The sequence below is a fragment of the Corylus avellana genome, chromosome 6, assembly GCF_965113065.1.
Source record: "Corylus avellana chromosome 6, dhCorAvel1.hap1.2, whole genome shotgun sequence".
Lineage (NCBI taxonomy): Eukaryota > Viridiplantae > Streptophyta > Magnoliopsida > Fagales > Betulaceae > Corylus > Corylus avellana.
In genome coordinates this window covers 23,285,624-23,302,966 of record NC_142495.1, presented here as the reverse complement: position 1 = coordinate 23,302,966, position 17,343 = coordinate 23,285,624, and the positions used below count along the sequence as shown (strand labels likewise).

At 33.5% G+C, this 17,343-nt stretch overlaps 1 protein-coding gene across 2 annotated transcripts in view; it reads left to right on the top strand.

Annotated features, from left to right (window-relative positions):
- Positions 1 to 3,751: 3,751 nt before the first annotated feature.
- Positions 3,752 to 17,343, top strand: part of ABCC13 (multidrug resistance-associated protein 11) — a 38,947-nt gene continuing 25,355 nt past the window's right edge. The window contains exons 1-13 of one of the 2 annotated variants that reach the window (XM_059599841.2): positions 3,752 to 3,844; positions 5,487 to 5,527; positions 5,628 to 5,715; positions 7,010 to 7,165; positions 7,271 to 7,402; positions 8,334 to 8,434; positions 9,387 to 9,450; positions 11,208 to 11,459; positions 11,810 to 11,879; positions 12,637 to 12,697; positions 13,422 to 13,509; positions 15,203 to 15,321; positions 17,070 to 17,167. In XM_059599841.2, coding sequence (XP_059455824.2) covers positions 3,803 to 3,844; positions 5,487 to 5,527; positions 5,628 to 5,715; positions 7,010 to 7,165; positions 7,271 to 7,402; positions 8,334 to 8,434; positions 9,387 to 9,450; positions 11,208 to 11,459; positions 11,810 to 11,879; positions 12,637 to 12,697; positions 13,422 to 13,509; positions 15,203 to 15,321; positions 17,070 to 17,167 — 1,312 coding nt within the window. In that variant the 5' untranslated portion in view covers positions 3,752 to 3,802. The remainder of the gene's footprint in view (positions 3,845 to 5,486; positions 5,528 to 5,627; positions 5,716 to 7,009; positions 7,166 to 7,270; positions 7,403 to 8,333; positions 8,435 to 9,386; positions 9,451 to 11,207; positions 11,460 to 11,809; positions 11,880 to 12,636; positions 12,698 to 13,421; positions 13,510 to 15,202; positions 15,322 to 17,069; positions 17,168 to 17,343) is intronic. The other variant, XM_059599842.2, reaches the window with a different exon arrangement.

Sequence of the window (17,343 nt, the reverse complement as noted above, 5' to 3'; positions counted from 1 at the left end):
TCCCTTCAAGATTGTTAGAAATTTAGAATATATGAAAAATATTATAATATTGGGTTGATATCAAATATTATGTCGATTGTAATCAAATTACCATATTTGTATTTATTTACTACGTATCCTATAAATAGGGACTTTCGTATTGTAGGCAAAATAAGTTAATGAGCACAATGTAATCCTTAGGGCTATTCAGAGTGATAGACGTAGGTGTCTAACACCCAACCACGAGTAAATTCCTTGTATTATTTTCTCTCTTTTGCTTCTATTATTATTTTGTTATTTAGTTTTGCCCCACAAACTTCGACATAACATCAAAGCATCATCATTATTTCAATATGGTATCATAACCTCATTATTATTTTAACATGGTATCAAAATGTCTCATTATTATTTTAACAAAGATAATTGTAATTCATAAATAAACCCTCATTGGATAACCATAAATCTCATACCGATTCTTCGTTCAAGGTAATCATAAATCTCATGACCTTCATACTTTTTAACATTTCCATGACTTTCCATTTATAAAACATGCACTACAAAAAAACCTTAAAATTACGGACATTTTTAATGTGACATTTTAAGATAAAAAAACATCTCTGTTTAATCAGGGACGCTCAAATAGTGACATTGTGCAAGTGTTCCTAAGTATAGTGACTAGAATTAAAATTAGGAACGTTTAAATAGTAAAAATGTCCCTACACTGACATTTTCATTGACACGTCCCTTTTTAGAAGGGGACGTTTGAACAGTACACGTAGTCTTCTAGAAGGGGACGTGTTACTATCCACATGTCCCCTCTTAGTGGAGTTGTTTACTGTTCAAATGACACCTCTCAGAATGAGGGGTCGTTTGAACAGTGTTGTACTGTTTATACGACCCATCTCTTTCTGAGAAGTTTCTTTTACTATTAAAATGACTTCTAGTGGGGTCGTTTTATTAAAACGATCCCATAAACAAATGTCCCCAACTCTTAAGGGTTTTTGTAATGACGCTTGGTAAATCAAACATAATTCAACTATTGAAATATAATAAGGGCTCACATCAGGTTGAAAATCATATCATTTCATGCTTTAAGAAAATTTCTAGTTTTCATTTGTTATATCATGTAGTAAAGTTTTTATCTGCTTCTTAAGTGAGTTTACTAACGTCGAACGCTCCAATCTAACCCTAAACATACTGAAATCTAACTCCATGTTCTGCAAATTCAAAACTTAATATTAGCCAAACAACTAAACACAAACCCTAAAACACGCTTATAAACCTTAATATACTTAAGAAAACCACAATTTAAGGATTCTAGACTGTGATGATCGATCTTGGGAGGCCAAGGATCGATCTTGGTCCGATCTAGTACCTATTTTGGGTCTTCCTAAGCCCCTAGCACTCGATCTAATCAATTCCAAGTTAATGTCCCAAAGAGTCGTACAACTTCCCAAAAGCAATGAGGAACACATCTAGATATCAAGGTTTTACATTTAATACAAAAACCTAATGAGAGAGAGTGCGAGTTTTGGCGATATATATTTATATTATAAATATATACCTTAGTTTATAGTTTGTACCGTACGTGATGTGGTTGCATGCTTTTTCCCAAGTTGGAGTGGAGCTGTGATGTGGAGCGCACCATGAAACCTTTTACCATTACTTTTCAGCAGATTCATGAACAAGAAGGGAATCTTGTATTTTCTTTTTCTGATGTCTAATTACAACGCAGAAATCTAGGAGGTTGAATGGGAAGAAACTTTGTTTGATCCTATCACAAAACCTGCTCCACTGCTCAGAGAAAAAGAAGAAAAAGAAAAGAAAAGAAAAGCTGCCCCACTCACAAGATTTGATCTAAAAAGAGTAAACTGCCCACTCCTTTTCTTTTCTTTTTCCATTCTGGTTAGAACCATTAATTTGTAGGTTGGTTTAAAAAGAAAAAAGAGAAAAGAAAATGAAAGGTACACTACAATGACCTTTTCTTATGGCAGATCAATTTGCATTGGACTTGTAAAATTAAATTTTCATCTATTAGTGATTTTAAATGTTATATTACATTTTCAATCGGCTGAAGATAATATCTCCTAAAACGGAGATCAATAGTTCGAATCTCCCGAACATGTCAAAAAAAAAAAAAAAAAAACCCACGAGGATTCTAATTTTTTTATATCTTTACTCTTTCATTTAATCCTTGAAGCCCTTTAGCATTCATTATGGTCATCCGTGATCTTATAAAAAAAAAAAAAAAAAAAAAAATCTAAAACTGGCATGTACTTTTTAAAATTTTACGTTTAGAATTTTCAATTTGGCCAATACTCGAGTTTTCAAAACACTTCCAGTAATTTCTTTTTCCTTAAATAAATAATAAAAAAATGTAAAAGATTATTATACCATTCATATTAAAAATATTTTAACTAAAAAAATAAAAAAATAAAAACTTCAAATTAACCAAAAAAAGAAAAAAAAGAGAAAGAAAAAAAAGAAGAGAGGTAGTTCCAAACAAAAGACGAGATGGCTCAAGGACACCCCTTAATTAAGGGGTGGCTCCAACGAGCCCTTAACATAGGACAAAGTGGCTAATTACTGGTTAATTAATTTTGAGTGACATAAAACACCGTCAAGCTAAAATGAGCTTTCTTGCTATAACTCATTTATATTAATGGTTCATTTGATAGCCTGCAGGTTCTCCGAGGACTTGGATCCTCTCCATTTCAAATGAAATGGAGAGAAACAAGTTAGTTGTTTTTAAGGAGTAATTTTATTATTTCTAGGCTCCCTATGTTTCATTTTGACAAAAGTACCTTCTTTAAACAACTAAATAAATCCTATCCATTTCAATACTTCTCCGTTCTCTTAGCCCCATTGAGCATAAGTCTTTGATGTTGCTGTGTCCCTTCCTAGAATGACCACCCTATCTTATGGTTTATTTATTTATTTTTAAAATTTAAAATTTTTATATTAATATTTATTTAATGAAGAAAACATATGTCGCTTTCTGATTGAGTATGCCATGATAATACGGTTAGAAATTTAGCAAAAAATAGACATACTGATATATTTGATAACAATTACAACTTTAGAGAATAAATCAATAAAATTCATAATTATGAAAAAACGAGTGGGAATGAAGATGCAAGAGAATGGAGCGTTTGATTGATGTGAGGAGGTTTTTATTTGGGAAAAGTATACTTTACCCTCGTAAAGTTTGGGGCGATTTTCAATTCGACCACCAATGTTTCAATTTTTGCAATGCACCCCCCAAACTTGCAAATTTTTTTCAATTCGACTAATTTCATCCAAAAATTTTCATATTGCCCATAATTTTTTTTTTAACTTTTTATAAAAAAATTAAAAAAAATATTTGGGGTGGCTGGCCATGTGGCCATTTTTGCAACCCAAATTTTCTTTTTTTTTTTTTCTTACAAAAAATAAAAAAGTAAAAAAATTAGGGGTAATATGAAAATTTTTGGATGAAATTGGTCGAATTAAAAAAAATTTGCAAGTTTGGGGGGTGCATTGCAAAAATTAAAATATTGGTGATGATCGAATTAAAAATCGTCCCAAACTTTAGGGGAGTAAAGTGTAATTTTTCCCTTTTATTTTTAAAGTTAAATCGGTGGTGTGGCAACATCCATGATCCATGATGTAGGTCCTTTTGTTTTTGCTAAGTATGCCACGTGTTAAACATAAAAGTTTGTCTTCTTGACTTTTCAGAGACAAACTTGCTCGTGCTATAAATGAGCATTGACAGGGGGAATAAGGAAGCGGAGTCGGAAGCTCTGTTACATTTGCTCTTTGCAGTCGACACTTCAAACGATCCATGGACGACTTCACGGCTCTAATTTGCCCTAATTCTCCATCCGTACGTTCTCGCATTCCCTTTCTCACTTCCTGACGCACCCTATTTCCTTCCTTTCTTTCTCTAATTCCTTCATGGTGGCCTCCGTTTGGTACCCGAGAAAATTTTGAGGAAAATAAGAGAAAATTTAGCTGAGTGTTGAAGAAAGGTTTATGTTGGAAATTGAACGGAGAATTCCTGTACTTTATTTCTTCTGTGAAGCTGTTTGGTAGCCGGGACAATTTTGAAGAAAAGAAAAGAGAATTGACCAGACTAACTTCGCCTCTGAAATATTTGTTCTAGTTGAACCTCAGCTGTACCTCCGTTTCGTAGCTGAGAAAATTTTGAGGGAAAGAAAATAAAATTAACTAAATGTTCAATTTCTTAATGTCTTTTAGTTTCTCTCATTTTCTCGGGTAGCCAAACGGAAAAGTTGAAAGTTTGAGGAAAAGAAATAGAAAAGTAACTGAAACTTTGAATTTGTTGGTTTCTTAACATGTTCTTTTGGTTTCTAAAAAATGAACGAGCTGTTATCACAATATACCAAATTTTGATGTTATGCTTAGTTGAGTGCAGTTTTATGCTTTTAACGGGTTTAAATTTTGAATATGTTTTATTTTCCTTTCTTTTCTCAGCAGCCAAATAGAGCGTATTTTTGTCTTTCTTACTTTCATTGAAACTGTTCCTGGATGTATCATTTGGAGCAGATGTATCATTTTGTGCAGAATATTTAGACTCTGTTTTCAATGTAGATATTGTTAAACTGCTTATATAAAAAAAAAAAAGCAAAAGAAAATTATGTAGCGAAAAACGGTATAAATGATTTTTTTGAACAAAGGCCTCTACCCCTCTTCCGCCACTCCTTTATGCTGCCACCACCACCTTCCTCCACCCATTTCTCATGTTGCCACCATCATTTCCCTCCCTTTTCTCCGCACCGCCACCACCATCACTGCCCCCGTCCTTCTCCCGCCAGCAATGCCACCACAACTACCATTGTCTACCTAGTTTTTGTGGGTTTTTTTTGTTGGTTTTGATATAGAGATTTTCGATGCAACATAAAACTATAAAAATAAAGGGTCTCAAACTAAATAACAGAAAACGAATCATTCCATGAAAGTCTTTTGAAAACGTTTTACGTCAAGACTAATGGAGCCTAAGCTATTTTTCTTTTTGAACTGTGTTGGATCCTGAGAAAAAGAAGTTGCTTCACCGAGGTCAGACTAAATGGCTTTGTTGGGGTGATAAATTTTCCATTTTCAATAATTGCATTTTATTTCCCTTTTCTTTTCTGCAGTTCTCTTAATAACCGAATAGATCGTCTCTACTGTTGCAATGAATTTATTATTTTCTTTTCTCACTCTATCAGTGTTTCACTGAATTATTTGTGGCAACATATCTGGACCCTTTTTTTCCTTTAATATTTATGAAGTCAAAATAAACTGGACTGTTTTTTGTCATAGACTTTGCAAATCTGTTATGTAGCACAAAATTCTGATAAAAACCTAGACTTAGCAATACTGAGGCTAATGCAATTTACTGGCTTAGTTGGGTTTTTCATTTTTCATAATTTAAAATGAAATTGATTGTGTAATATGACAAAGAATTAAAAGTAGAAGGGAATAGATTCTGATCATGAATTGACATTTTCCTTTCTGGTTTCCAGGTATGGGATGGAAATCAAATATCCGAGTGTTTCACCAACATATATCCTTATAGTTCGAGGGCTTAGTCATTAGTGTTAATTTACTTTGACGCAAAAAATAGTTGATGTTTTGACAAATTGCATTTCCTTAATGATGCATACGGTTTTAGGTTTTGGAGTGAATTCGGTGACTGTTGTTATGATTTTAGTCATCATACTTACTCAGAGGAGGGCCAGACAGAGATGGAGGGTGGGTCCTAAGTTATATATGCTCATTTTGCTTGCTTATAGGGCAACAAAAACCTAAATCTATATTGAGTTAAAGTTTCCAAGATTTATTTTTTTTGTTTGTTCCTTTGTCTCAACTAGAATCTGATTAGATACTTAAGTGATATCAGAAAATGAAAAGAAACAATGAAAGCCAGATGACTGTCAACTGGTTACACTCTCTCTCTTTTACTCCTTTGTCTCAGATCTCAATGGTTACTTTGTTAACTCTTCTTGGGAACTTCTATGCATAAAATAAACTCACATGCACACAAATGGATAGAGAATAGAACACATTTTCTATTTGTCCATGCTAATGTTTTTTCTCCTAGGAATTGCTTTCATGCTTAAAAGGACTTTCTTTTAAACATTTGTAACTATTGACAAATTGCTCAATTTGCATCATATTTACCTTTATCCACTGGATGATTTTTAAAATTTGTCCTTCTCAATGAATGGGCAGTTCAAGTTATGGTTCTAACTTTTTCGCTTTTCTTGATAAATAGTTTCTTGTTCATTGACAAATAAGAAATCTCATATTGAATTTGAAAATTTGATCTATCACATATAGCACATAAAGATACGAGTTTAAACTTGACAATGATGAAATCCACAAAATGTTTTAACGTCTTCAACCAATTTGTGGTATCATCAGTTGGTTTGCCTTTAGATCTTTTTCCCTCTAAAATCCACTAGAGGTCTATGGGCTTCCATTAATTAATTAGAAAACATTATTATGTATTTATTTTTCTTTTCCCAGCTTAACCTTTGCAGACAGTCCTATAGTGCACTTTCCGCCTATTATACTGTCTGGCTTAATCTTTGAATTGGCATTTTTCTTTACCACTTCTTTGACTTGTAAAAAGAATATAATTGATAATTTCAATATAACAAATATTATAATGCATAAAATACAACTCATTCAATGTGTACACAAGAACTTATTCATTTTATTCTTTACACTATTATGCATTCTAATTATCTGCATATGTCATAACTAGTGTCCTGTTATCTATAGTGTTTGTAGTATTTTTGGCTTTTGGCTCGTGTATCCTAAAAGAGATTCTTTGCAATATGTGGTATACGCATAAACGATATGATATCTATCAAGCTTCTTTATTTACTTCTGAACTGTGTAGAGCACAGTTTTTGGTTTCTTAGTTGATTCTAATTTACATAGGAAGCTGGGTGCTCTGTTATTTGTGTCAGTGTATTTTTGTTTTTCAAATTTCATTTGAAGAAGTTAAGATACACTAAGCTTTCAGAAGATCATGCAGATAAATGCACGAGAAAAGTTCTTCTTGCATTATTTTCCTGCTTTGGGAGCGTGTTTGTCTTTTTTGGACGTGGTTTTGCTTTTAAAGAAAGCACTTCATGGAGATTTTATTGTTCATCATGAATGGTTTTTCAGATGTTCTCAGTTTGCAGTCTGGGTAAGCTTTTCAACTTCTAGTCATTGGCTACATTGTTTTTAATTTAATTTTTTTTATATTAACTTTATGTTTGTGTTCTTAGTTTTTGCTTTTACAAATATGTAGACAACTATCATACTCTTTTCAAGGTTGGCCAACTATCAGTACGTGTTTTGCAACTCGGTGCTTTGTTTCTGGTGGATTGTAAAACCACTATTGGGCATCCTCTATTTGCTAGCAACATTTTCTTCGTTGGAGGTACTATTTCTCTCTTAGAAGTTTCTTCTTGCCATGTTCTGTTGTCTCCCGTGGTTTTCTCTGTTGGTAAATTTTCCATTTCTGGATGGATGGGACATTACATTGCCTATTCCTATTTAAGAAATGTCTGCCTGTTTTATTTGCTTCACTACACATAGTTCAGATCTCAATAGTTGCATAGCTTGGTCACAAACATACACGCTAAGTTATCTTCTGTGAAGAAGGCTTAAATCAATTCTCTAAACCTTCAACACCTGGGATGATTTTATTTTTGTAAAATGCTTCATTGGCTTTTACTTTTCATGAAAATAAAAAGGTGTCTGGATGACCAGATGTGGGACGGTTGCAACTAGTACTTACCTCTTCATATTTTTTCCATGTCCTATATATGTATATATCTTTTTTTTTTTTTTTTTTTTCTTTCAAGAATTTATCATTAGCACAAAGAGGCACAACGAATGGAGATCATCAACCTGAAATCTGAAAAGGAAATAGATAAGAAGGGCTAAATGAGATAGAGATGTAACTGAATAATGATCTTAAAAAAGCAGCTTGACTGTGTGTAAAGGTAACTAAATACACTCCATTGTCTGACAGCTCCTCCAAACCAGAGAGTCTATACAGGCTTAATATGACCACTCTAAAAACTGAAACACTATAATGATGCCAAATAGGTGATGAGATTACTTAAGTTCTCATTTCAGTAATGAGGTTTTTATACAATCTTAGAGTACTTGGAATATTATATCTTTTAGCCAGAAAGCCATTTAGGTTGTGATTAAAATTACTCGTCTTGAGGACATTTTAAAGTCTTTCCAACTCTTTGGCACATTGTACTAAATTCTGAATTGCTTAGGTACAGTAAAATCATGCGGCATCTGAAATTTTTTGCTAGATGGAATCACAATTCATTACAAGTTTCATTTGACAGATTTTGAGATGTCTTAAAGAGAGCTGTGCTGTTTTGTTGGATATCGTGTTTGGCATATCCATTAACATTATCAGAATAAAGCTGACATCTTCCAAGAGCAGGTATTATCTGGTTAATTATTCTCTTCTAGTCCTGTTCTTTCTGGATCATAGTCACATCTAGAGAATTGTAACTGAGAATTCAGGTGGCACTATGATTGGTATTGGCTTTGGTAAAAAACTTATGTCTCTGAATAATTTTTGTAAAATACCCGGTTATGAATACAAGCAAGGTTACGACCAAGAAGAGTATTAAAAAGAGAACAACGGATTTTGAGGTTTTCTTTCCAATTTGAAGAGTATGGTTACCATTTTCTCTCTCTCCCCCTCCCCAAAAAGGGATAGAAAAACAGTTATTTTTTACTATTTTTTCTGGGACAAGATTTTATTCTTGCTTCATAATTAATATTACCTAGCCGAATAACATGAGGCCAGCAGCCTTCCCCCCCCCCCCCCCCCCCCCAATCCCTTATTTCAAAAACAGAAAAAAAGAACAAAGAAAAAAAAAAAAAAAGCATATGCTTTCTTTTGTTCTGCAGTTATTTACCATCTAATGGCTCAATTGATGCCACCAGAATTTTTCTTCTACGCTTGCATAAACCAATAACTCCCTCTCTTGTAGTTGATTATGTAGTGGCCTTCCAAGACATTGCTTAACATGATGTTGCACTATCATTTAAGAAAAGTAGCAGGTTTTGGGTTTTACACTTGATAATAAAGCCAGAAAGGAGATTCGCATATATGAGGGCAAAGCCCCTGCTAATAACTTGAATATCCAAATTGATCTAGTAATAGTGGTAGGTTACAATTCTTAGCATATAATTTTGTCTGGGCTGTGATTCCATTTTACTTTAATTATCAACAATATGGTGGTAAAGTTATTATAGCAAGCATTATATGCTATATTATTTACTCATTGGACTTCTAAGTGTAATGTGTAGAGATGTAACACTTTGTCCTAATCAATATCGTATTCATGAGATCCATTGACGATACTGTCTTGCCCAAATTGTAGTTCATTGGAAGAGTCACTGATGTCCACTGACATGGACCTTGAGGAAGGTGGTCATAGGGATTCTGTAAGTATTATGCAATCATCTTATTTTTCATTTTGTTGAATTATTTCGTTGCTTATATTCTCGATTTTTCAATATGTTTGGTGATAAAATTCAACCAATGTAAGAAGTTATATGTAATCATCCATTGGGAAATCTATGTTCCAAAGGAATTCCTATGCACACCCAGTCCTAAAGTTTTTATTTCAGTTCTAACCTTTTAAGCTTCATACCGAGGCATTGGTTGCCAAAGAACATTGTCCTACCAGGAAAATGTATTTTCCATCAGCATGTTTACAAAATGGATGTGGATGTCTGTGGGAAAATTTCTAGCCAACACTTTAGGAAGGTCTTAAAGGCATATGGGCAACTTTATTAATTTGATTGGAATCCTTTTGGAAACACTTGGGAACTTGTTTTCACTATTGCAATATGTTGCTTCTTTATGTTTCCTTAGGTCTTCCACAAGGTGATTCTCAAACATCTTTTATAAGTTCCTTTTGTTTTTCCTTAAAATTTCTTCCTAAGTTTCAAATGCTTCCTTAACTCGCTCTTTTTCTTTTTTGGGGAGGAAGGTAATATGGATTTCTTTTTTCCCTTTTGCTTTCCATGATTTATCCTGTTTCTGATTGCATTTCGGGAGTACGAATGACGAAATTATTACATTTTTAAGACACCAAAGATCTTGATTATGGCTACTGTACAAGAATTATCTTAATTCAATGTACTTGTATGCTCTAGTCTTTTGTAAAAGAAAATCTGAACCAATGTAAATGAAGTGGGACTCTATGCTTTACAGAAACAAGCGTGCTTCCAAAAGAGACCTTGTGTCATTCTTGCTCCACAAATATGTAAGAGTAAAAGAACCATTTACTACACTAGTTCAAGATTGTTAAGTCACCACTTATCATAAAAGCTTAAGCTGATAGGAAATGATGAATTTAATTATTTAATTAATACTTTAACACACTCTTTCACGTATGGACTCAAACTCTTTCTCAACAAGTGAGGCCTAACACGTAGAATATTGAACTGAAATGTGGAATAAACTGTGGAGTTAGTATTTGAACTTAGGAGTTTTGCTTTGATATCATGTTAATAACCACTTATTCAAAAAGCTTAAGCTGGTAGGAAACCATAAATTTAATCGTTTAATTAATACTTTAACAAGGATAATGTTCCACTTTGTTCTTTCATTTTTAATTTGGAAGCTTTCTATAATTTCATTCGAAGAAATGCCGCTATGTGAATATGGCTATTTAGCCTCTATCAGAGTAGCATGACCTCATAATGATTAGCAGGTCAGTTAAGACATGGCCTTACATTTCATTCCTAATCAAGCATATATCTATTTTAGCAGGTCTGTTAAGACATGGCCTTACATGGCATGCCTAATCAAGCATATATCTAGTTTGACTGACGCCTAGCAGCTGTAATAAACTTTCCCTACAAGAACAATTAGTGAAATATTTGTTGCTTGGTCAGTTCTCCACTACCTTATAATATATTAACTGGTGACTCCCCCCCACCCCCCCCCCCCCCCCCCTTTTTTTTTTCTTTCTTTTCTAATAAAGAGTATAATGTCACTCTTTACTTTCTAGAGGAATCCTTTACCATGAAGAGTACAATTTCAATTATGTAATCATTGCATATAAATCATAGCAATTGAGGCTTAAAATCCTAACGAGACTACTACTCTTGAATGCTGTCTATTTTAAGTCTTCTCCGTCCTTTTCCCGAAAGCTGACAAATTTGTACCAATTGTAATTTGATTGTCAAAGGGAAAAACACAGAGCTTCTGGGATCTTATGACATTTAAATCTATCACTTCTGTGTTGAATCGTGGTGTGATAAAGCAGCTGGACTTTGAAGATTTGCTTCAGCTACCTGCTGATATGGATCCATCTTCCTGTCATAATACATTGTTAAGCTGTTGGCGAGATCAGTGGATTAGTAATCGCTCTAATCCCTCCTTGTTTAGAGCAATCTGTTGTGCATATGGGTGGCCATATGTACGCCTAGGTTTGTTAAAGGTATTTCTAGCTTTGTAGATGGTTTTGTTTTTATTTTGATGATGCTACCTCTAATTCCTGCTGTGTCTCTTTTAGATAGAGAAGAAAAACATGTAGCATATAGTTTTGTTTTGTTCTTATTGGTTTGTTTACCTTTTAAATAAGTTTACATAATATATTTTGGCAGATTTCAATTAATAATAATGATGATGCTGCCTCTAATTCCTGCTCTGTCTCTTGAAGATAGAGAAGAAAAACATGTAGCATATAGTTTTGTTCTTACTGGTTTGTTTACTTTTTAAATAAGTTCACATAATATTTTTTGGCAGATTTCAATTAATAATAATGAAATTGTATTGGCATATTGCTAGGTGCTTAATGATTGTATTGGTTTTGCGGGACCATTGCTTCTCAATAAGCTGATTCGATTCCTTCAACAAGGTTTTGCTGCAAATGATCACTTCTTAGTTGTGATTCTTCCAATGTTGAAAAAAAATTATAATATGATCCATTACATCACTGCATGATTCATTTCCATTGTTTTTCTGGAAAATTCTTTCTAATTTGGGTGAAACCTCAATTTAATTTAATTTTTTCTTCTAAGCCAGTAATTGTTGGCCCAATTTTTTGACCTTTGTTGGTCTTGTAAATATAGGTCATAGACTAAACCATGTAAATCTTTTCTATTTATTTTCTTTATTCCCTTTAATTTCCTTTACGTTTATGCATTTCTTCAGTAACAACTTCATTAAAGAAAACAGGAAAATAAGAACAGGTTATAGAAGTCATCAGACACCCAAGGTGTATTAATATACAAGAGTCACTCATGGCGTACAGGGGGTGGTCGTACATATGGGTACACAAGCATATCATGAGTGATGTTGCCAAAAAATATTGGATATCTAGGCCCATTTTGGGATATTACCTCCATATACTAAAAATGAGGTTACCAAATTGTGATCTTTCACTAAGAGGGGTGAGTAAAACATAAGCATACGCAGTTTGGTTAGCAACTGGTTCGGCTGGGGAGAAGTTCTCAAAGAACTCTTGCATTTAATTCAGTTTTCAGTTTTACAGCATTAAGAGGCAGACTCTGCATTACTGTTTCACCGATTTTTCTTAGTAATGACTTCTTTATGAAGTTTTAATTGGTTTTATACCTCTTATTATGGAATTTGTTACTGCTTTCTTTTATCAGGTTCTGGGCATTTGGATGGCTATGCTCTTGCAATATCCTTGGGGCTCACATCTGTCTTTAAGTAACTCTCTTGAACTTTTAATGATTGTTTTATATCTTTTTGTTTTCCCTTTTCTTGTGTTTCACATTTCCAAGTATTGCTTTTCTCTCTTAAACAATGTAGAAGAGAAACAGGAGTAACTCTGCTTACAATAAGTTTAGGAAAAGAACAAAATATTCCTGATAATTTTAGTCAAGCAATAATTCTGAAGTCAAATTCAATTAAAATGGTTATAACAACATCAACAGGAAACTGATATATTATATTCACAAGATTTTTTATTTTTTATTTTTATTTTTTTGTGGTCAATTCTGGAATACTTGATATCATTGTATGGTGTCAGCCTTTTATAAACCTGGTTTTTGGTGTTCATAGCAGTGTTATTGTGGTTCACTACTCTACTTGACCATGTCACATTTAGACAATCATTGAATGCATTAGTTATTCTTCTTAACACAATATCAACCATTTGAAGAATATTATTTCATTTTCCTTTGAAATCTTTTTTTGTACCTAGATTATGTTTGTAGCAGACATGATTGGAGGATGACTATTGTATGTATGGACTGGCATATAGTTTCTTTTACCTTCACAGCCTATGCTACTTTTAATTTACACAACCTCTCTCTCTCTGTCTCTCTCTCCCTGAGAGACATATACTTTAATTCTGCTGTCAAATACTGTGTTCTTAATGCTGTTTACCACTAACAGTAATATTTTTTGAATGGTTGTCCCAATTGCGCAGATCTTTTTTGGATACACAATACAGTTTCCATCTTTCCAAGCTGAAGCTAAAGTTACGATCTGGTATCATGACTGTAATATACCAGAAGGTATGTCTTCTCCGTATTCTGTTTAAAGTGTATGAATATCAATTCATTCAACTTACTGGAGATGACATAATTGTGGACCATCCATAAACCTTTTGTAACATATGACTGGTAAAAGGAGAAAAATTGGTTGTCTTTTATGTACTCTTTAAAGATTGTCTTTATTGTAACACATCACATATTTTAATTAAAATGCTTTGGTTGGAAAACAAGGACTGGTGGATCTATTGGTCATGTAACCATTAGCAGGTTTTGTACCATATTTTTGAAGTTATCATTGAATCTTAGGGTCCTAATAAATACAAAATTTTGGGCATTTTGATAGAAAGTTTTCACTTTGACAACATGACCATGCTGAAATGCTGATATTTGTTCACTCTGATCACTTTAAAAGAAAAAGATAATTTTGTTTCTCCACCAGCAATGGCAAAAAACTAGCTCGACAAAGGTCAAATGAAGGTGAAGCTTGACAAGGAAATAATTGAGCAGGAAAAGGTTGTCATACATAATCTTGGGGATCAGATGATGAATATTGAGTTCTACTAACTGGTATAAGCTGCTTCATCAAAGAACTGTATCAGTTTTGACCTTCAAAAAATATTAATGAAATTGCATTTAAGGCATCCTTTATGATGTTACAAGTTCTAATATAACTAGATTGGTGAGGTCAATTATGAACATCCTATGTATTATATATTAACAGTTTTTGCTCTTTAAAAGCAGCCTGTTTTCTCTCACTTTAGAACTGCTTAAGCTTTTGGGGCAATGGGTTTTCTAACATAGGATTGAAGTCCGAGTTTTCTGTTTAGTCCTGTGTTCAAATCATGGGAAATTCTGATGTAATCTCTTTTGTTCTCTGTGGGCAATCTCCATCTCCTTGTGGGAGTCTATTATGGTCAATTTGTTCTAGCTGTGAGATTTCCAGAAGTTCTGGTCAAAAAGTTTATGTTAGAAAGTCCCACAACACTTGGGGGCTTGATATGGGTTTATGTATTAGTTGTGCCTCTCCATCTCATAGATTAAAGGCTTTAACATAATATTGTAGTCCTGTTTCATATTCTTGAACTCCATGCAGGTGTACTTATTAAAAGCAATATTAGGAAAACTTATTAAAAATGGTCTGGGTAATGAAGACCTATAATTTCACTTGGTCTACCCATTATATCTGTTTTATACTCGCAACATCAAATTGTTTGTACTGGTTTCCTGGTACTTGATTTGCCCTGTTAAATAATCAGTTGATTTACATTTTCATGATTTTGAATTTGTCAAAAAATAACGATTCATCCAGCTGCTCAGCTTGCGCCCTTTTAGGTGGCAATGGATTGCTTGCTGTTAAATCATGTATATGATAGTGCTTGACATTTTGAATTTCAAGCATATTGTAGAGCTCCTTTTAGATACCTTCTTAATTTCTCTTTATCTCTATTGATATCTTTATTCGAGGAAATTATTGCTATAACCATACAGTCAGATTGTTTTTTGTTGTTGTTGTTGTCTTTTCTCCCCTGCCTCCCTCCCCCTCCTTTTGCCTATATTGTCATCTAGGTCTGTGCATGTTACTGTTGCATGTTCCTTTATATATATATATATATGTCCCATTCCTTGTCCCCTTCCCCTTGAATTGATAGGCCTTTAGTTTACCTGGCAAGAACTCACATGATTACTTTATTTGAAGTTTTATTCTTTCTTACAGTGTCTATGTATCAGCCTAGCAGAGCGGTCGAAATTTTCTGAGGGGGAAATTCAGACATTCATGTCCATAGATGCTGATAGAACTGTCAACTTGTGTAACAGTTTCCATGATATGTGGAGGTAATTGCTCTTGCTTTATTACTCCTTTCCTCTTGTAATTTAGTAAATTGACTATCATTAGTTTTGTTTAATTATTCTTATGCAAATGAATTGCATATTTTTCCCACTTTTCCCCTGCGTTCTAAATGCAGAAGTAGAGATCATTGTTACATTTGAAAAATTATTGGCCTCATATGATAATGCTTTTTGGAGGAGCTTTTTGCTTTTTAACAAAAAAGCAAAAGCATTAACAAACAACTCCAAATAGAATATACTCACAAACACTCAAAACTTCTTTCACATTTATGTCACATTAGAACACCTTTTCAACCAAAAAGCAAAAAGCACCTCCAAAAAGTTTTATCAAACGAACCCAATATTGTTTTTCAGTTTTTAGGTCTTCTTCTCATGTGATGAAGTTCAAGGTGACCATGTCAAAGGATGCCCCCTTTTTTTTTTGGCACTTTGCATAGACATCTTAGCCTTCTCAATTTTGCAAATCTGGTAACGGAAATTAAATATATAGCAGATACTTTTGTTAGCGTAGATATTTTATTGAGTATCTACTAGGCTCCCTGTCGAATATGTGCAAGACTCACCTCAAAATTTTTCAACTTTTCCCTGGGCATTAGTTCATAATACATAATTTTGAACGTATGCACTCAGGTCTCATACTGATCTCTCAGAAGTGGAAGTGATCACTGTAATTATTGAAAAACATCAGTTGAATGAGTCTGTTTCCAGCCAAGCTTTCCTTGAACAATTTTGGCACAACTATGGCTGATTCCTGGTTTATGTTATATATGAGTATTCTGAAAAGCATTGAGAAGCATCTGGCCCAGAGGCTTCCTCAGTTGAGCAGTGTTGCCAAAATGCTGTCTATGTCAAACAACATAGACAACATAGACATTATTACTTACCAAAAAAAAAAACATATTTGAAGTTTTATGTGATGGTAATTAACCAGTGGTCAAAAGCATCTGTCCTTTCTTCACAGCTGAAGAAAGAAAGAACCAGAATTCAAACAATTAATTAATGGTTGAACAATAATTTTGCAATATTAGAAAGGGGGAAAAAATCTAACCAATGATTCAGGCCACCTCTAGTGACTTGGCATAGTTGATGTCAGTATTGAGAGCAAAATTGGGCCGAAGCGCTTAAGTCTGTCCAACACAATAGACCTGTAAATGTATTATGTTCCATTGGTTAGATGGCCTTCTTGATCAATTGCTCAAAAGTGGCAACAGTATTTCTGTGGGGCTCTGCTATCATGTTACAAACAAGAAGTGAAAATGTTGGAAGTGTGTTTTACAGTTGAGGCACGACCAATTATATATGTGAAATGGTAATGAACAATATAAGTGTTATAGGCTACCTACAGTAAGAAAGGTGTATAATATTTTTATTTTTTTTTAACAGATTTACATTTTGTAAAGCCCCTTGGTCTACATGGAGACAGTGGTGTTGGCTATTAAAATAATGCAATGAAACATAACCAATAGGAAGCTTTTGTATTCTGTTTTTCTTTTTATTTCTTTAGGTTTCATTTTATACAAATTTTTATGTGTCAATATGCAGCTCGAGATCCCATTTTCCTTCTGTTGATGATAATATTGGCCATAAAGTAAAAACGTTGAAGTAGTAGTGTTAATATGTAAATAGTTTCTTCAGCATTCTGCCTGTTTCTTAGAATCTAAACTCTGAGCTTGTTTGTGCGTTGATCTTTTGTAATAGTTTTTTGAACCACTCTGGTTTGATGATTGTTTCAGCTTGCCATTGCAAATAGGAGTGGCTTTGTGTCTTTTGTATATGCAAGTCAGGTTTGCTTTTGTCTCTGGAATTGCAATAACCATCTTATTGATACCAGGTATGTATATGCAGTGTCCTAATTCTCAAATGACATGAGTAATAAGCAACCATGTATTTTTCTATTATTGGATTCAAAACTAGGGAAACATGCCTTTCATGACCCAGAACCCAATTTCTCAATGACAAATCTCAAACTGTTTGGGTACAATGACAGGGATTAGATTCTTTACGTAT